The sequence below is a fragment of the Octodon degus genome, unplaced genomic scaffold (genome assembly GCF_000260255.1).
Source record: "Octodon degus isolate 3935 unplaced genomic scaffold, OctDeg1.0 scaffold00243, whole genome shotgun sequence".
In the NCBI taxonomy this organism is placed as follows: domain Eukaryota; kingdom Metazoa; phylum Chordata; class Mammalia; order Rodentia; family Octodontidae; genus Octodon; species Octodon degus.
This window is the reverse complement of record NW_004524819.1, coordinates 581768-602860: the sequence shown is the minus strand read 5'-3', so window position 1 is coordinate 602860 and position 21093 is coordinate 581768. Positions and strand designations below refer to the sequence as shown.

The following is a 21093-nucleotide window of genomic DNA, read 5'->3' as shown; positions in this document are numbered from 1 at the left end:
ACTTTCATGGTGTGCTTCAGATTGCTATAAAATATAATTTAATGATTGCAGAAGTTTTTGATTCAGTATATCAAAGATTTGCCACTGTAAGCACAACTACAGGTTTTCATTTCTTCTAAAGCACTACTCTAAAAGTCTTGAAATGATTTGCTCTTTCGAAATGCCTTTTGGCTGCCCTCGGTAAGACAAATAGCTTAGAGACACAAACTGAATCTATTTGTCTGAATGACATTTAAAATATTAGTCCTGATTGCAAAAGAATTTTCATCTGATCCACTGACCTCACGGACAAAGTAAGTGTATCTCCAAGAGAAATAAATTTGTCAGTACCTTTTTGCTGAGATCATTGTTATCTCAATTGGAAAAGCTTTATCTGTAAAATAAGTAGGCTTGCTTTTGACGACACATTAAATAGGAAGGGAATATTGAATTTTATAGGATAATGGCCAAATTATCTTGAAACATCTTATGCATCAAGGCAGATTGCTTGTGTTCCTTGGTGCCTGGTCTCTTGGGTTCAAATACCACTCCAGAATTTACACGACATATTCTGAGTTTATTATTATGTAAACTCTTTAGGACCACATTTCCTTAACTTCAAAATAGGAAGGATTAGAGAACCTCTATTATGGTAATGTAGTAAAGATTGTGTTGTGAAATAAACATTAGGTTTACTAAATTCAGTTACATTTGAGCTTCTTTTTATCTCTTCAAAATAAGTGTCAATTATTTTTCTTTAATTTTTTTCAAGAGAAAACAAAGCAAGATTAGTCTATAGATTTTTGCCTTCCCATCATATGGAGAAAAAGAGAAACTCAATTATGTATGACAAGTGTGCAAAAAGGACACATTTTCATGTCCCTTATTGATCTTTGGTTATTCCATAATAATGTTAAAATAGCTACTTTTAATGTGCTTAGCTAATGCTAGCATTGTATCATTCTTGAAATCACATATACTTACTTGCATTCCTAAATAAGAAGAAATGGAAGCAAAAGATGTTGCAATCTGAGAGACTAGAGAGAGGAATGGCAAAATTTCATCTGCAGATAAAAGAAAATTGATCTCGGATCCACACTTGATAAGTCTTCAGATGTCTCCAGAAGTAGAGACTTCTTTTAACTTAGTATAATTTGATCCCAAATTTATAGTGAGTATATTTTTGCTCAGGGTTGCAATTGTGATTAGGAAAATTGTGGGAGAAAAACTAGTTGTTAAATATTTTTGAAATGGAAGCAAAAACGTTAGCAGTGTTTATACCTTTGTAACAAATTGCAAGTAATTTGATTTCTTTTTTAGTTGTTTCTTCACTCATGAAATGTCATATAATTAAAATGTGCTTTTTACTTTTTAAAAGTTACATAAAACTGTCAGTTGTAAAAATCAATGACAGTTAAACAAAAAGCTATTTATTTGTTTATTTATTTATTTTTGTGGAACCTGGGATTGAACTCAGGCCCTTGCGCTTGCCAGGGAAGCACTTATTCCACTGAACCATCTCCCCGGCCCCTCAAAAAGCAATTTACAAAGCATATTTATTGTTTAAAAAAAAACAACAACAACAAAACTTTTGACTAGTAGGATAGCTCAATGCTAGAGCACTTGCCCGGCATGCACAAAGTCCTAGATTCTGTTGCCAGAACCCCAATCAATCAATCAATCAATCAATCATTCATTCTTAAAATACTTCATACTCTTGCATTCCGTTAATTTTATGCTGTGATTACATTGTTAATATTTGTGAGGAAAATAAGTCGTTTACATTTTCAGGTTTCTGGTATCATCTTTTATTTATTTATTTTCATTTTTTAAAGAGAATATAGCGGGTCAGCCTGATAGCTCCAGTGGACTAAAAGCGCCTGTTTAGGTAGAGTGCAGTGCCAGTGGTTTGATCCCCAGACTGCCATGGGGACCCCTCCCACGGGGTGCGCTGAGAGGGCAATTGAGACTGGGCATGGTGGTGTGCGCCCGTAATCCCAGTGCTTTGGGAGGCTGAAAACAGGAGAATCACTGAGTCTGATCTACCCTGTACACCCTGTAGACCCTGTCCTACATACAAGAAAAACAAAAAGAATATAGCATAATAATATAAAAGAGAAAATTAGAAATGATGTAGAATTTTGCTAAACAAAACAATATGAACTCTAACGTGTTTGTTGTATTGCATAGTGTTGTCTTCATTGGTTTGGATAATTGTATTGTGGATTTCTGCTGTTCTATGAAAAGGAGCAGTTAATGCTTAATTTTTGTTTGTTTTCTTCTCTTCTATTTTTTTTCCTTTTGGTCTTGTCTTAACTTCTTATAACTTTCTTCTTTTTCCAATTTTGCATGCAAATATCTGGTAACTTGGTATCGTCTTGAATGCTCTATCTGGAGTTTATTTTTCCTATTTTAGTATATTCCAATTTTAAACCCTGCATATTTTTGCCTGAGTTTTTACAAGTATAATTCATTTTAAGAAGTATAATTCATTGTGAATATCACCTCTAGTAAATGAAAGACTATTTCTCATTAACACATCCCAATTCATCTTATGATCACAGAGTACTTAAAAATGCTACAGGACTAAATAAATAAAATTTAGGACTATGAAACATAAAGCTTTAGTGCTTGAAGCCTTACTTTGTGTGAGAGTTGGGGTGTTATGTAAGTGCAGTGCCCTTAGAAGACATCTGAGTTTGAAATCTCTGATGTTGTCTGATTCCCTCAGTTTGCCCATTTGGGTAATGATCTAATTCTTTTCCCAACACTTTTATTCTACTTTGGATTTTAAGTGCTCATTCATGCTGGAGATTAAATAAAATCAATGGCCTCTAGAAGGTTTAAGTAAATATGCCTCTAAGAAAAACGTTGACTCAGTTAAAACATGTAAATTGGGAGTCAAGAACTAGGATTATAGCTCAGTGACAGTGCTTGCCTCATTTTTGCAAAGCCCTGAGTCCAATGTCAAGCATTCAATGATAATTAAAATTAAGTAAAAAGAAAAAAATGAGGTTAATGTCAATAGTATTGAGATTAACATTGCTCCTTTTTTTTCCATTTATGTATTTGGTACAAGTCTCACTACACAGCTGGGACTCATAGTGATCCTCCTGTTTTCAGCCTTTGCAGTGCTGGGAATACAGGTGTGTGCCACCATGCCTGGACTTGGGCACTGGCTTAGTGCAACCCAGGGGCAAGGCCAGCACAGCATGCAGGACTGGGGATCGAATCCTGGTCCTTGCATTTAATCCTGAGTTATCTTGCTGGTCCTAACATTTGTCCTTGTACCAAGGTGTAGAACCAATTAGTTATTTTGAGGCATTTATTTGAATATATTATTTAAAAATTAATCTTAATCACTACCATTTATTTTTTGTTTGCCACAAAATTAGTTTGATGCATTATATGTTATCACATTCAGTGCTCAGATAGCCTTTGAAGTAGATTTGTATCATCCCATTTTACAAGTGAGAGAACTAAGGCTTAAAGGAATAGCTTGCGCAAATCTCATACCTAGTAATTGGGTTGAATATCCCCTTTTTAAATATTTCCCCAACAAATGTTAAAGACTTGAACCCTTAGACCACTTTACATTTAGGATAAAAGTCCAGGTTTGGAAGTATTCCAGTAATAGTTTCTATACTACCATGAGGTTCATCCTAGGAACAATAAGTAATTTTGAACTTTAGTGAAAATTAGTGTACTAAACTTTGCAGGTAGAGAGGGAGTTAGGGAAGAATGTTTGGTGAAAGGGGACCCCAAAAAGAACCATGAAAAAAGAAAGTGTCTATCTGTGGAGTGTGGATGTTGGACACTTACACCCCCCTAATCATGTGAACACTTAATGGTGATGGGAATTGTGTGATGAGAACCTCAAAGTTGGATATGGAGAGACACTGACTTAAAATATTGTAAGGTAAATTATCTGGTGTCCTCTAATGAAGGGGAAGCCTTCATTTCTTCTTTTCACTCTAAAAATGGCCTAGCTAGGAGCCGTGGAGATGGCTCAGTGGAATAAGCGCTTCCCTGACAAGTGCAAGGGCCTGATTTCAATCCCCGGTTCCACAAAAAAAAAAAAAAAAAGGCCTAGCTGAAAATGTGCATTTCTCCAAGTCTTAAAAAAGAGTTTTGGATTTTGATTATTTTAAGGAAGAGCCAGAGTAGTATATTAATATACAGATAATTCCCAACTAATAATAGTTTGACTAAGACTGTACTATACTGTGCTGCAACTGTAATGTTCAGTACATTAGATTTATCAAATGTATTTTCAATTTAATGACACTTTAGATTTAAAATGGTAAGGCTGGCCAAAGAGCTCAGCAGTTTGATCCCTGGGCCTGCTGGGCACGCTGAGGTGGCAATTGAGACTGGGTGTGGTGGTTCACACCTGTAATCTCAGCACTTGGGGGGCTGTGAACAGAAGAATCAGTATGAGTGCAATCTAGTAGTGAGACTCTAAACCCCCTGTAGACCCTTCCCTAAAATACTAAATAAATAAATAAATAAAATGGTTTCATTAGAACAGAATTCCATCTAAGTCAAGAAGTTCTGTGTTTATAATTTCTTGTCATAGAAAAAGAGACTGGAAGACATTTGAACAAACACATCCAGTTTCAGTGTTTTGTTCATTATGTTTATTGAATCCACAGAGTTGTTCAGCTGATGTTTGTCGTCTTTTGATCACACTGATTTTTGATAAATTTTGCTTTGTCTTTGCAGAAGGAGTTTTGGAACACCTACACAAAAGCACACCAAGGAGAGAATAACAGAGGAAGTGACTGGTTTCAATTTTACCTTACCTTTCCACTAATCTTTGGCCTCTTCATTATCCTTCTTGTCATTTTCTTAATCTGGAGATGCTTCCTAAGAAACAAAACTCGCAGACAGACAGTGACCGAAAGCCACATTCCTTTCCCTCAGCACCTTAATATTATCACTCCGCCTCCTGCACCAGATGAAGTGTTTGATAGCAGTGGATTGTCTCCAGGCTTTCTGGAATATGTAGTTGGGCGTTCAGATTCTGTGTCCACTCGCCTGTCCAACTGTGATCCACCACCGACCTATGAGGAAGCCACTGGTCAGGTGAACCTGAGAAGGAATGAAACAGAACCTCATTTAGATCCACCGCCAGAATATGAAGACATAATCAATTCCAGCTCAGCCAGTGCCATTCCTATGGTGCCTGTGGTCACCTCCAACAAATGAAGCTACAAACTTCTTTTTATTCTAATCATTTTTGAAATACTAATTAAAGAACTTTCTAGCACTTTACCACTACATAAATGTACATCGACTTATTTTATTATACTCTTATAACATGCCACTTCACCCTTACTGGTCTGATGTTCTTTAGTTTTGTTCCCCATTATGAAATCATTATATGTGCTCATTTTTGCTAGGGAAAACAGCAGTGGGGATATTCATGTGGTGATATATACATCTACACACTATTATGTGCAACTGTCCTAAAAAAAATCTATTAATGTTTATCTAATTCACTTGCAAGAAGAGCATTACTCACAAAAATTGGGAATAAAAAGGCATTGACAATGTATGTAATAGCTAGAAAGCAACATGTTATAGAACTTTGCAAAAAGGATGTACTTAGCATGTTTTCTAATTTTTATGAGCTATTGTTAACCTCTGGTCTCTTCATCTACCTTAAAGAGAAAAAAATGTGAGGAGTCACTCTTGACTTTAGAAATAGAAAGTATATATTCACAGTGAAGAATAAATTATTGTGTGTAGCAAGGAAATCACTGGACATGTGTGATGGATGCTTCACTTTATACTAGGAATTTTATTCCTCATTGACTACCCCCCATGAAACACTTTGGTTAGCTTAGCATCTTTCAGTGTCTCATGCTATTCCTATAAATAGCTCATGGGGAAGATTTCTGGCAATAGAATAATTTCTAAGTGGATGGATGTGTTTAATAATAAGCAGTAGATATATATTATTCCTTTGCTTTGGGGGGCAATAAGTATTTACTTCTTACTATTTCATTGCCTTTTAGTCTACTGTTTATACTCTCTCCTACCACCACAGAATCTTCAATGGCCCAAGATTTTAGTTAGAAATAAAACTCAGTATTGTTTTCTCAAAATCTTTGCCTGAGGATATCTTAGGAGACAATTTTCCATTACATTATGAGCTGTGATTTTTTTATTACTTTCCAATTGGTAAAAAAAGATTGTAAAGAGTGTGTTATGGCAGATGGATGCTAAATCTAGTTATAGTCACACATAGATCTCATTGTTGCTATTTCATTTTGAATTTTAATTAAACTTTATAAAACTACAGTATTTTTTTATTTCCTTTGGGGCAGAAGGAGCTGACCATGAATTAACTACCAATAAAAATACACACAGAAAGGGAAAAGTAGGATCAAATGAGATATTTTGTGTGCAAATAATTTATAAAAGATTAAGAGCTATTCAAGTGTGAGTTCCTTGTGTTATTATTGTGCTTCATAGAGGATTTTCTCGTTTTTCCAAAATTGAGTGCAGATTTCACATAGTGAAGAATGGGTCAGGCTGCTCCATCAGTGGCTGTCATTGCAAATTTGAGTGGGTGGGCTGTTACTTAATCCCTTCAATTCACTGATCTGTACCCAATCTGTGCCGATTTCAAGATGACTGCTAACTGCAAAAACAGAGTGAAGAAATTTTGGAAAAAGAACTAAGTGTATGAGTTGAGATAATAGGTGTTATAGCTACTATAGACTAATATGATCATATCTTGATTATGATCTCAGAAATGACAGTGTTGCATTGAATTATGCCATGTATACATGGTGATCTGTGGTTTCTAGTTAAATCTGAAAATGAAATTGTTCAATCCAGCACCGACTTACGTATTTGTGAAGCTTTGATTTGTTTTGAAAAGAAAATTAACGCTCTTCGTGTAGATGTTTGTCAGGAGCAGCAGGCTTTATATTAGGTCTGCATTTTTCAAAGTGTGTCCCAGGGACCCCTGGAGTTCCCTGAAAATCTTTCAGAGGATCTGTGAGGCCAAAAATATTTTCATCATAATTCTAGGATATTATTTGTCTTTTTACTCTAATTCAACAAAGAGTTGGAAATGTAAAACAATATCTTCTCACACATTTTTTTCTGTTTTAGAAATATAGCTATTTTTCATATAGATGTTATTTTTGTTGACATATACCATATTTTTAAATTTTAAGTAAATTAACACTTAAAATTTTAATTTTGTAAGATGACATATTTTAATAGATATAACTCTCATAAACAAAAGCTGGATTTGGATTTGGCATTCAAATCCCCAATAAAATTTAAAACTTAAAAGGGACATCTGGAAACCAAAAGTTTGAACACTGCAGGATTAGATAAAGGAGCAAGAAACTCTATAAATATGTCTTTATTTGTACAACTTCATTTTACATTTTAAACTCCTAATATTGGATTTAATGCTGCCTCATAAAGATACCTGAATTACAGCATAAGAATGAATGCTGGTCTTTGAAGCAAAAGCCAAATGTTTTAACTGATTAATAGCTACAGACTTTTTAGATTATTGGTTAAACGTAACAGTACTCCTTAAAAATTGTTACTTCAGCCACACACCTCCTGGGAGCTTTTGCATGGTAACAAAAATAAAATACCACTTTCTTCAAGAAACACTATCTTAGGTTTGTTTTGTTTGGATATAGGTTTTATATTTTTAAAATCCCTTTTGCTACCCAATCTGGTTTTATAAACTGAGTTTCTTAACATTTATTATAATTATGGGGCTTACCTGAAAAAATCTATATTTTTATGCTTTTTGCCTTTCTTACCTGATTGATATTGCATTTACCTTTGATCATTTTTAATAAAGGTTTATTTTTGCATAATATATTTAGTACCTTTCTTAAGCAGTAACTTGAGTCAATCAGTTTGTATTTATCAGATTGTATTCAAAAGAAGGGGCTCAATGGTTTTTCAGTAGAATGATTTACAAACCTCTACATGAAGTGATTGGAAGCCTAGAACTGACACACTTTTGCTTTCCTGCTCTAAATGTCACAAAATAAATCTTATTTATTTAAAGTAAGTAAAATGACTTTTGCTTTTCTGCCTGATGAATACAAATTGAGATTTTTGTGCTTGTTTTATTGTTAATCATGACTTCTTGAAGACCGATCAGATCCAGTAATTGCTGAGATAGCTTTAACTTGGTTCTCCATAAATAGCATGTATTTTGTTATAATAGTTCACATTTTTAAATGCTTGGTTTACATTAAATTATGGAATTTAACTATTTTTATGTTTATACTAAATAGAGTTTTTCTTGTTTCTGTGTTTTTGGTATGCTAAATAAAGCTATTTTTAAACCCAACAGTTTTTTCTGGTATGTGTTAGTTGTATTATGGTTAGATGATAAATATGCTGCACAAGCTCATATTTCCTATGTTCTGTTTAATAAACTAAAATAATTTTTATTATGGATTTAGGGCATATCTCCCATTAAAGAAATCAGGAAATCATCCAGCATGGTGGCATATCCTTATAAATCCTAGCTCTGTAGAGCCTGAGCCAGTAGAGTCAATATTCAAGGCCAACCTGGACACATAACAAAACTCCTTTTCAAAAATGCAACAAACAAAAAACAAAGACAAAAAGACAGGAAACAAATCAGAACTCCCCTGATCAAAATCTCAGTTATCACCACAAAAACAAAGTAGAATTTCATGTACCACTTTTATTTTTATTTTTATTTTTTCCATTTATGTATTTGATACAGGGTTTCACTATGCAGCTCTGACTTGTAGTGATGCTCCTGTTTTCAGCCTCCCCAGCAATGGGATTACAGGTGAGCACCACCATGTCCAGACTCACTTGTTGACTCAGTGCACCCTGGAGGTAAGGCTGGCGCGGCATGCAGGACCAGGGTCGAACTCTGGTCCCTGGGCTTGCTGAAGTGAGTCTTTAGTCTGCTGAGCTATCCCACTGGCCCTGTACCACTTTTAAATAACTGGCAAAATAGGAAACATTTGCTCCAAATAAATAAACTGAGTTCCTCGCTGTAGTTGTAGTTTGTCAAGTCCCGAGGATGGTGTGATTTACTTTTCGTATTATAATTTTCTTTTATTTTGAAGAGTAAAAACAAAAGCAAGAAAAACTAAAGCAAAAACAGAAACAGGGTAATGTGTAATAATGCATAACGTTACAGATTTTCAAAACAAGAATAGCTGATTAACAGTGATTGATATGTTACCTATTTTGATCATCAAATCTGTTGCTCAGATTAACATATAGTTATGCAAGATGGGACATATGATTGAATCAAGAAATCTTAAATTTTGTTCTTGACTCATTTTCTTTTATTGCCTTTAAAAAAGAGTTTAAAGAGTATATAGTAATAATTGATATGACAGAAACAGTACACATTTAGAAGACCAAGATGACATGTTTTTTAAGCATGGTTTTAGTATTACAAGAATGGTGGTTTTTATAGGTATCAATTTTTTTTTATGCTTAGCAGGACAGTTTGCTTTTGAGATATGAGATAATAAGAAATGAAAGCATATAATAAAAGCATTTTGTTCACAGGGCATTATCCTACATGTAGCTATCTTACTAATAGCTGGTGCATGATGTCATTGACCAAGCAAATATAAATGGACCTATGGTGTAAAAAGTAAAGTTATATACACTATAGTCAAGAAGAAAATTTAAATATACACTGTAAGTCTGGGTATTCATTTCATAAGTGTAGGGGATGCATTGTAATTTACCTTTAAAAATAAGACAATTTGTAAAAATTATACAACTTCTGGCTTGATGAACACAGCTCATTTTTTGAAAGTTTATTCTCGGTTATAAGCTCATAAGAGATTTCAGAAATGTTCAAGCTTGATGTTTCTGAGCTGTTGTTCCATCACTTACCTCACTGACTCACCAATCTTGATTTTGCTGAGCCTTTCAAAATTCCTAACATTCTTCTCAGGTAAGAACTATGCTAATCCTTTTAACTCCTTTCCTCAAATACACCAAATAACTAAAAGCAATGACTTAATTTTATTTAAGATGTGAATTGACCAAAGCATGAGTAGCTTTCTGGCTGGTCTACTTCATGCTTGTCTTTTCAAGGTGATAGTTATTGTTATGGATATCTATATTGGTATAGGAGATTTAAGACAAGTTCCATGTGATCTATGAAACTACATCCATCCCTTACCCTTCTTACCTCATTCTGTTACCTATCATGACATTTTGTACTCAGTAATTTTATTTACTTAATCTAATTATATCTGTTTGTAGTTAGGCCAAAATGCTCTATAACTTGGACCCAGCATCTTATCTAACCTCATTTTCTTCTAAAGTTTCAGTGATGGATATTTCCAAAATTCTTACTTTGCATGACAACATTAGGGAATTAGAAAGTAATAGTGTTGATATCTGATGTTCTGGGGATTTTTCAATCAGACTAAAACTGAGATAACATTATTATCCAAAGAAGTTTATAACCCTAATTCCACTTTAGTACACAAAAGTTTCTTCCTCAAAGTTACATGGTATGTATAAGCAGTCATATTTATCACAATACTGTATATTAGTCCATTTAATGGTTTTTATACTTTTCAGCCATGGAAACTAAATTTGAAGCAGTTTCACAGAACCTTATTATGAAACAGGTGGCACTATTGTGTTTGACTACAGAGAAGTAAGGCTTAAACCTCATCATCCTTAACCATCTTTGTCAACCCTTCTTACTTCAACTCAGTTCAAGTCACTTCTGAAAGTCTTGGAATTTGATAAATGTATGTTAGAAACTACTGTAATATTTGCTGCTGATAGTCAGTTTTGTAGTTCTTCATCTTTCCACCATAAATAACATTATGGTTTCTTTTTGCTCGGGGTGGGGGGTGTCCATCCAACTGCCTGGACGCCCAAGGGGAGATGAAATGGAATGAAAAGAGACAAAAAACAATATTTTTTTTGTTCAAGAGAGAACTGGGAGTTCTCAAGTGGACTGACTCTGATATCTTGATGTTGCCCATATTTATTAGTACATAACAAGAAGCTCAGGGGTTAGTGCGCTTTTCTTAGAACAGCTTGTATAAATAAGATAATACAATAGAGATCAAGTTCAATGTTTTAGTGAACAAGATAAAGTCCTTCCCTGAGTGACTGCATTCTGCATATGGCTTTCTTCCTCATGAAGGTACTATCTTGTCTCCAGGCTGTGAACATCAGCTTTCCCAAAGTAGCCAGAGAGCCAGCAGCTGTGTTCAAACTCTCCTGTCCCTTGTGAGTTGCACTGGACCTAGAGCCATAGTCACACAGCCTGGACCCTAACATAGTAAACTATTATTTTATATCCCCTGGTCCTCAACCCTTTTCCACTTACAAATTGGGGGCCAAAAGCCTATATTTGGTTTAGTTGCTTAAAACTCACAAGTATAATTGACTTTTATACAAATTGGCTAGAGGTCCCAGAATTGTGTCCCTGTCATAAAGAAGGACCAAAACAAAGAAATAGGTTTTGTATACTAAGCTATTGGAGAAGAGTACTAGACTACAGTTCCCAAGAAATTAAAACTGGAAAATGGAGACACAGGATGGCCCTGTAAAGAGGTGAACAATATGCCTTGCATCAACACCCCCTTGTGCCAGTAAGATAGCTGGAAATTGGGAATAATCCTTCTCTAAGGGGAAATGATAAATATTAGTCCACAAGCACACCTCCCAATTGGGCACCATGAACACCTAAAATTCTTATTGCTGAAGAGTGCTACAATCAGTACTATTAGGCTCTAGGTTAGGGTGCTATAAGGGAGTATTCAATACTGCCCTCCTCCACAGAGGTAACACAGTCCACATTTTACTCTCCTCTGCCCAAGCTGCTACTGCATTAAGGCCACTTTCAGACCAGACTCTCTGAAAGATTACAGAAGCTGAGTCAAATTGCCTTTATTTGAATATGGCATTACCTCTGCATAGAAGACCCCCCCCAAATCCACCAAAAGACTTAGAAGAATTAACTGAGTAATGTAGCAGGATATAAAATCAGCACACAAAAATCAATAGTATTTCTGTATATGAATAATTAAATAATTTGAAAAAGAATGTTTCAAAGATAGCATTTACAGTAGCACCAGAAAACTTAAATGGTTAGGAATTAGCCTAACAAAGGAATTTGAAGACCTCTATAATGAAAACTACAGCACTCTGGCAAAGGAAATCTAAAATGATATCAGAAAATGAAAGGAGGGGATAACCTGCTCAGGCCCCCCTCCTGTCCCTTTCTTGGACAGGAACTTTCTTTTCCCTCTATAAATATATTCTCGGGGGCATGGAGATGGCTCAGTAGAATAAGTGCTTGCCTGGCGAGTGCAAGGGCCTGAGTTCAACCCCATAAATAAATAAATAAATAAATAAGAAAATGAAAAGATCCCATTCCTGAATACACAGAACCAATATAGTCAAAATGGCCATACCTACAAAATTGATATCAGATTTAATATAATCTCAATCAAAATTCCAACAGCATTCTCTAAAGAACAGGAAAAAACAGTCTTAAAATTCATATGGAACAAAAGACATGCAGAAATAGCAAAAACAGTCCTATGTAAAAGTGTAAAGCACAAAGCATCACAATCCTGTTTTTGAAGTTATATTACAAAGCTACTATGATTTTTTTAAAAAAGAAAACAATGGTACTAAGCACAAAAACAGAAATGAGGATCAATGGATGCAAAAAGCACCTCAGACATAATTAGTTATTTGATCTTTAAGAAATGGACCAAAAACATACACTAAGGGGAAAATAGTCTTTTAAATAATAGTGTTGGGAAAACTGGCTATCCACATGCAAAGGATCAAACATAGACCCATATCCTTCACTGTGTACTAAACTAAGATCAAAATAAATCAAATAACTAAATTTTAAAAGAGAATCACTTAACCTGCTGTAAGACAAAATACTGTGGGGAAAACTTTGTAGTCATAGGTGTAGGCCAGGACTTTCTAAACAGAATCCCATTGTACAAGAAATAGTACTGAGAATTAAGAAACAGTATTATGTCGAGTTAAAAAATATCTGAGTTTTTGCAGCAAAAAAAAATAGCATTTAGAGTAAAAGATAACCTACAGAATAGGAAAAAATTTGCTAGCTCAAACTAAAACAGAAGAAGAGTACCTAGACTGTATCGAAAACCCCCCAAATGAGACTGTCCAAAATAAATGATCAGATCAAAAAATGGGCAACTAAAATGAATAGACACATTGCCAAAGAAGTACAAATGCCTACTTAATATCTGGAGAAATGCTCAGTGTCACTGGACATTAAAGAAATGCAAATTAAAAAAGACATTGAGATTCAATCTTACCTTAGAAAGTACAACCATCATTGGAAAATCAAATAACAAATGCAGATGAATCTGTGGGATGTGTGTATGTGATGAGAGGGGGATGTGTTCAACAGCTTAGGCAGGAATGTAAACTAGTACAGCCACTTTGAAAATAAAAACAAAATTAAAACTAGAGATGCCATTTGACCCATCTATTTCTCTTATAAGTAGCTTCCTAAAAGAGTTAAAGACATAGTACAGTATTGCCTTCATACACGTTTATAGCAGCACAATTCATAATAGCTAAATCTTGGAAATAGCCTACATCCCTATCAACAGATGAATGAATATAAAAACATGTTGTTTATATATAATGGAGTACTTTGCCATAAAAAAGGACAAGCTTCGGTAACTTGTAGGACAACATATGCACCCAGAGGGCATAATGTTAAAGGAATAAATCATATACACAACCTTAAAAATCACAGAGTATCTCTTATATGAGAAATGTAAAATACGAAGAACAAAATATAGGTAATTGAAGTAGGGAGATAGATTTTTTGCAAAGTGGACAATGATCAAGAGATGGAAGCAGAGGGAGTGACGGGAAAGGAGATGAAGAAAGGAATTAAGATGTGTATATGTACCAATTCCACATAAAGAATGTAAACATTGTTTTACAATTATATGCTAATAAACAAGGAAGGAAGAAAACAATCCACTCAAAAAATTATAGGCTAGAACACAGCAGAACTCAAATAAATAAGACTTTTTTTTTAAGTTAGAAGCAGTGTAAGAATTAGATGAGTTTTTTTTTTTAAGAATAAAAATAACCTCACTATCTGAATATCAAGCATCTTAGGCATAACATGGAACAGTTATTTTCCATGAAGTATTGATATATTAAACTTTGAGTCCCTACAGAATATAAAGAAAAAGTTAAAAATAAGAACAAACAATTACATATTTTTACAAAGAAACTTAGAAATCTAACCATATAGGTGAAGCTCCACTGCCTATGTTGTAGGGTAATAATAATAAGCTTCTATTTTGGAAGGTTAACAACCTAAGTTTGCAGAACTAAAATTAGAGAAAAAGAATGGCTGCAAGGACAGCCAACGTTTTGGTCCTAGCCTTTCAAGGTCAGTGAGGACTCAGGACATAGGAGAACTGGTACTGTAACAGCATGTAACTCAGTAGTGTCCCAAATTTTCTGATCATGGAGATTATGGGCCACAGAGGAAAGTGATTGATGATGTAGAGTATACCTAAGGAGAGTCACATGGAGAGAAAACATTCTCTCAGGCTTCATAGAGAGCAAATTGGTCAAGCAATTTGTGACTCATCCACTTGGTTGACACCGACAAAGGATCTACAATCTGTGGTACAGGGTTTCAGGATAAATCCTGAGGGGAGTTCACTGACCTTATCAGATACAAAAGCTGCATTTCTTGTTATATAGGTCTTGCTGTATCTTGGTCTTAACCATCCAGCCGAAAATAAAAATGAAGTATAAAGAGCAAAGCCATATTAAAATGCTGAGCTGCTAAAAGCTCAAGTCAACAACTTATGACATTGCCGGTCTTATGGAATAGTCACTACTGCTGTGGACTACTGGAGTATATTGGAATATTTTACTGAATTCATGCACCTATAATATTTAAATGACAATGGAATACCCATCTCTGACAAAACTAAACAAAACAAGGGGATACAAATGAAAGACCATTTTGTATCTGTATATTCAAAATAGTTAGGATAGATATACAGCTGCCTTCTCTTAATTCAATGAATAAAAATATTTGTTCTAATAGTGTTTGTGGACAAGATATCATGTCTGTATCTTGTACAATGAATAACTACTAAGATATCAATATACAATGTATTAATTATTGAAACTGTCCTACTAATTGATTTTGCAACTGTCTCATTGTATTTGTTTCTCAATAAAATTATTAAAAAAATAAACAAATTGTGCCACTATAAAAATGAATAAAAAGAGTAAAACAAAAAAAAAGCAAAATAAAAGACATTAGAAATAATATAGAATGGCACTAAAAAATATAATAAGAATTCAACAATGGTTATTATATTGCATGTTGTTGTCTTCAAATGAGTTAGATTATAAGATAATATTTTTTGGGGGGCAGAACCAGGGATTGAACTCAGGCCCTTGAACTTTCCAGTGAAGCGCTTATTCCACTGAGCCATCTCCCTGGACGCAGATTACAAGATATACACATACAAAATCGGCCAGTACAAAAATTGAGAAGAAATGAAAGAGAAAAATAAACATTAACTGCTTCTTTCAGTAGATCCTGAGTGCAATTATCCAAGCTATCCTATGTATATACATATATATTTCTTTTTTCTTTCTTTCTTTTCTCCTTTCTCTCATCTCAGTTGTTCCTTACCATTGATCAGGTTTTTTTTTTCACAGTATCCATTGTACCTTTCAGATCCTATTCACTCTTTGTGACTCATATACTAGAGGGAGAATATGATTTTTACATGTGTGGGCCTGAGATTTTGGAAAAAGGACAAAGTGTTTCAGGTGGGGACAGTCTGTGGGAAATGATCACGGAAAGTTACCACAGTAAAATCAGTATGGAGACTCCTCGTAAAAATAGGATGAAAGATGCCATTCAACCCAGCTATTTTCCTCCTGGATATTTTTCCAGAAGAAAAGAAAACATACCACAGTGATATATATGCACCCATATTTAAACTGCAGCACAGTTTGTCATAGCTAAAACTTAGAAGCAACTCAAATTCCCAACTATTTCTCAGCTGACAGATAGACAAAAAACTAGAGACCATACTCATCAAATGAGACCACATGTGTAATAAATCAGACCACATGTGTAAATATTGTATTGTGTCATTGGTGTAAGAACTGGATGAATTTAGTTGCAGGACAAAAAGTTAGACACTGATTTTTGAATAGCAAACTAAGACCAACTTTTTGGGCTGGTGAGATAGCTCAGTGGTCTAAAGAGCCTGCTTAGGCAAGGTTAGGCAGGTGCAGGGGACTGTGATTCAATCTGTGGCATCACAGGCCACGCCAGGCCCATCCTCAGGGCTGGCTTAACCAGCCAAAAAAATCAAAATAAAATTAAAAAATAAGACCAATCTGCCACGGGTGTTGGTAAGAATATATAGTGAAGCTTTCCCTGATTTATGCCCCCCCCACACAAACAAACACACACACACACACACACACACACACACACACACACACACACACTGGCATCTATCATGTAGAAAGGAAAAGTACTTTACGTTTTATCAGTTGTACTTTTTTTTTAAACTAGGCTTTGAGAATTTTTTATGGTGCCTCAAAAAGGCAGCTGATTTAATTCCCTCCCAAACAGAAAAAATGGTTATTCCTTTTAATGCAAGACAATACTAGCCAGGATCATCTGTATTGGCAACTATTTGCAAAAGGCTGATTTCCACCTGTGAACCGTAAAGTACACTCACTGGGTAAACCAAATCAAATATGAAAGAAAGCCATTGCCAAAGACTCTTTCCTCCCTTCTTGTTAACATGTGCAGCAGAAAACTAATAGTTCTGCTTTGCTCACTGATGTCAAGGTTAGTGGTGCAACAAATCTCATTTTTGAAACATTGAATGAAATCTATTCTTATTTAACATTTTACTTTAGCACAGAATAGCAGCTCCAGATGATGGAAGTTATACCTGAAGTGGAGTTTTTTGTAATACACAAGGTTAGACAAATCAGATTAAAGAAAGGAATTCTACTGGTTTGGTACAAACTGTTTTCTGCTTTTACCTACTTATTTTAAGATATTTGACAATTCCTATGGCATTTTATCAACATTTTAAAAAGCCTCCAGGGCTGGGGAGATAGCTCAGAAGAATAAGTGCTTGCCTGGCAAGCACGAGGGCCTGAGTTCAATCCCTGGTTCTGCCAAAAAAAAAAAAAAGCCTTCAATTTTTCCCTTCAGAGGCACACTGCATCAGGAGATACTGAAACCGCAGGTTCAACACATGTACTTTCCTAAGTTGGAAAGTTCCTAACCATTTCCAATGGTTGAATTAGTGTGTTATTGGCTGGCTGTAATCAGCCCTCTGGAGTCATATGCCAGCCAACTAGTGACCTGACATAGGCTGTAATGCTAAGGCCCAAGGCTCTTCATCCAGCCTTTTTAAAGAGTGACTGCATCTAAAGATGGGAGGTAGTGGGCACTCATAACTGCTCTCTTCTCAGAAATATTGGGCAGAATTCTAGACTGGGGTCCCCAACACTGGTGACAACCTAGCTGTGATGTGTGACTTAGGAGAGTCAATGACATCTCAGAATATTGTGAAGACATTCAATAAAATCTACTGAGCACCTACTAGATTAGACACAATACTTGATACTGGGCCTTGAAAAAGTTATAGTGTCTTTTCCCCCAAATGGCTGTGGGACCTAGTCACAAGTAATGAATTGACAAATTGAAAGGAGAGCTGAGAGGAAGCACACTGTAGTACTCTTCAGATCAAGTTGCAGAGGAAGAGCAACAAGAAATCTTATCATAAAGAATATAGTCAAGTTATATTTATTCACTGTATTATCAGAACAATGAAATTCACAATGAGCTGTCTTTGTACATTTTCGAAGCACATTAGGTACATTATCCTAGAGTCCACATTAAGACCTTAGGGGGCAGGTCCTGCTATTGTCATTTCATAGGCTAGGAAACTGTGGCTTAGAAAAGCTCATTATTTGTTCAAGTTAGAGAATTATTAAGAGACTGGACAGGAACTCTGAAGCAGTGGTGTGGGTACAAATCAAAATGCTGCCAAGCTAACAGTAGATCAACTAATAATAGATGAATATTATACTGAAAAATATAGGGAAGAGAAAGGCAGAGGTTGTTTCTATAACTAACCCTGCCTCTGACAAAAAACTTAGGAGCACAGATTTACCTCTGCATGTGGTGGCCTAGGCAAAGGAAAGACTGTGGTCCAAGCTCAGGTCTTTATTTTTTTTAAGAAAGGAAAGATTTACTTAGCTCACAATTATTGGAGGTTTCAGTCCATCCTCAGCTGGCTCTAAGGTGGACTGGCACATGGCAGAGGGAGGCAGTTCATGGTGGCAGAACACAGCAAGAGCAAAAGGGAGGAGTAACAGCAACAGTGATTACAGAGAGTGAGTCTGTCTCCCTTAAATTGCATTCAGGCTATACACCACAGGCTGGGTGCAGTATTCACACTCATAATCCCAGCAGCACTCACACCCATAATCCCATTGGATCAAAAATTAATCTCAAACTCTAGAAGTCCTTTGCCCATGACTGCATGAGGCTCCAAGCTCAGGTCTTACTGGTGGCTCTGAGGTGTCTCTCAGTTGTCTCTGCAGTCTAGGTACCTAAGAATTTGATGTGTGCTCCATTTTAGAAACTAAGGATAGCCTTAAGTTTATCTGTAGTCTTGATCCTCCCCAAAGGGGTCCATGTCTTAATGTCATGATTCAATAAAGTCAAAGATAAAGAAATATTATGATAAATATAAAAGGTATAGATAAATATTGGTTACTCTGTAATGGGAAGAAGTTGGGTGGCACATAAAACTGTATGTGATCTATTTGCATATTAAAACTTTACGATAGCTAATATTATACCATTGTATTAGTCAGTGCATAGTAGAGAAGCAGATTTAATGGAAGTTACAAAAATATGTAAGAGTTTACACAACTGCCTTACAATCGCCACCCAGTGTGAGGTGTGAAAAAGTCCAAAAGGTCTGTATGTGCATTGGACAGCTGAAGGATCCAGTCAAAAGTCACTGTACTATGTCCCATGTGAGACAATCTCAGAAGGCTGATATGTCTGTGCTGGGAGCCAGGAGACAACAGTCCAAAGAGACATGAAAACTAGGACTCAACCGCAGAAAGAGAATTGAGCCTTCCTTCCTTTTTTCACTTTTATACCACTTTGACAAAAAATCCTCACTAGAGTGTGTCTTCCACATCTAGACCTATGCTGAGGCAATCTAGTTGGGTTTTTCTTACTCAGGTTGACACAATCAGTTAACTATCACAACCATGATAAACTCCTTGCAAATAATTTGTAATTGGTATGTTTTAGTGGACTGCAGTTGACCTATTATTGGTTAGTGATTGTACACTAATAAATTTACTTACAATGTGATATTTTAAAAATCCCACAGAGGCTTCCAAGTGTCCAACTGCCTGCCAGGCCGGCTAGAGCAGTCCTACTCCCATGTAGTCATGGGACACTGATAGGTGCCCCCCCCACTGCTGCCAGCTGAAGCACATCCTGTGCATCCAAGCCTGCTAAGGGTTCATTATCCACTCATTTCTTGGACACTAGCTTGTTGCTAAAAGCTGGGGTCTAGGCTGAAAAGGTGGGTCACTGGATAGAATGACCTGGAAGGTTATATCTTCTTTCCTGGTGTCTGCCTCCTAGCTCTGCTTTCTGGTTGCCATGACACAGTGGAACTCTTCTCCTAGGTCCTGCCACTATGACTTCCTGCCTTGGAGCCAGCTCACCATGGATTAAAAACATGATACAAAATAAACAGTTCCTGCTTTAAGCTGTGTGTCAGATATTTTGTCTTAGCTATGTGGAAAGTGACTAAGAAATAAATGATAAACAATTTCAGTAAAGTTCCAGGATACAAATCAACATGCAAATACTAGTAACATTAAAAAAAATCTAATTGTTAGTACATATTTGCAATGCATAATGACTGTTTTCATTGTGGGCATTTGGTATGTGTACATGATATTTTTCTTTTTGCATCCCCTCTTCACATGCATATCTAAGTCCCTGCCTATTTGAAAAAAACTATCTCCCTGTTTCCTTTTATATAGTTTTATTTTATTCTTTAATTTATTTATATTTTGAGTTTCTCATATAAGAGAAACTATATGGTACTAAAGCGTATATGTTTGATTTATTTCACTTAACATTATGCTGTCAAGTTGCAACTTTGTAATGAGTGACTCAAAATTACTCTTTCTAGTAGAATAGTAGTTCATTGGGTGTAAGTGCCACTTTTTTATCCATTCATCTGTTGATGAATGGATAAAAATTACAGGCTACATGCAAGATTTAGCTGTTGTATTATAACTTGTGCTGCTATAAATGACTATTTAACTCTTTCAGGAAGATACCTAGGAGGGAAATAGCTGGGTTAAATGCAATTTCTTGTTTTAAACTTTGGGCAGTCTCCTTATTTTTTCCAAAGTGGTTGTACTGGTTTATGTTCCCAGCAATAGTGTAGAACAATTCCTTTTTCCTGCAGTATTTGATATTATATGATTTCCTGATGATGGCCATTCTTTCTGGGGTAAGGTTGAATCTCAATGTTGTTTAGTTTGCATTTCTTCAATGACCAGTGATGGTGAACATGTTTTCATGTATTTATAGGCTATTTGTACTTATTTTGGGAATTACCTATTGTTAGCCCCCTTGTAAGACTCAAAAGAGATTTTCATGGGTGAAGTCCCAGGTTAAAGAATGCACAGGGCAAGGAATTAGCAATGTGCACTATGATAATCACAGTTGAACAACTTTCACCTTGTTTTTTTTTAATGTGTATTGGTTCTAATGTCTTATTAAAAGGATGAGTTCATGTTTAATTGTTTGATTGGTCTTGCATGCCTATATCTGGTAGTGAGCAACAAATCTGATGAGATAAATGTGTAGTATAACAACCACTGTTAATTTTCTATTCCTGTTTTGAAATACCATACCATTTTTCTATTATGTTGCTTTGTTTTTGTCTCTGTCCTTGTTTTTTTTTAATTTTTTTATTTTATTTTATTTTA

The 21093-nt window shown here is 35.4% G+C and overlaps 1 protein-coding gene across 4 annotated transcripts in view; it reads left to right on the top strand.

The window, feature by feature from the left end:
- Positions 1-7896, top strand: part of Prrg1 (proline rich and Gla domain 1) — a 117459-nt gene extending 109563 nt beyond the window's left edge. For all 4 annotated transcript variants that reach the window (XM_023706153.1, XM_023706154.1, XM_023706155.1 and 1 more), the window contains one exon: positions 4705-7896. In XM_023706153.1, the coding sequence (XP_023561921.1) occupies positions 4705-5190 (486 nt within the window). In that variant the 3' untranslated portion in view covers positions 5191-7896. The remainder of the gene's footprint in view (positions 1-4704) is intronic.
- The last annotated feature ends 13197 nt before the right edge of the window (positions 7897-21093 follow it).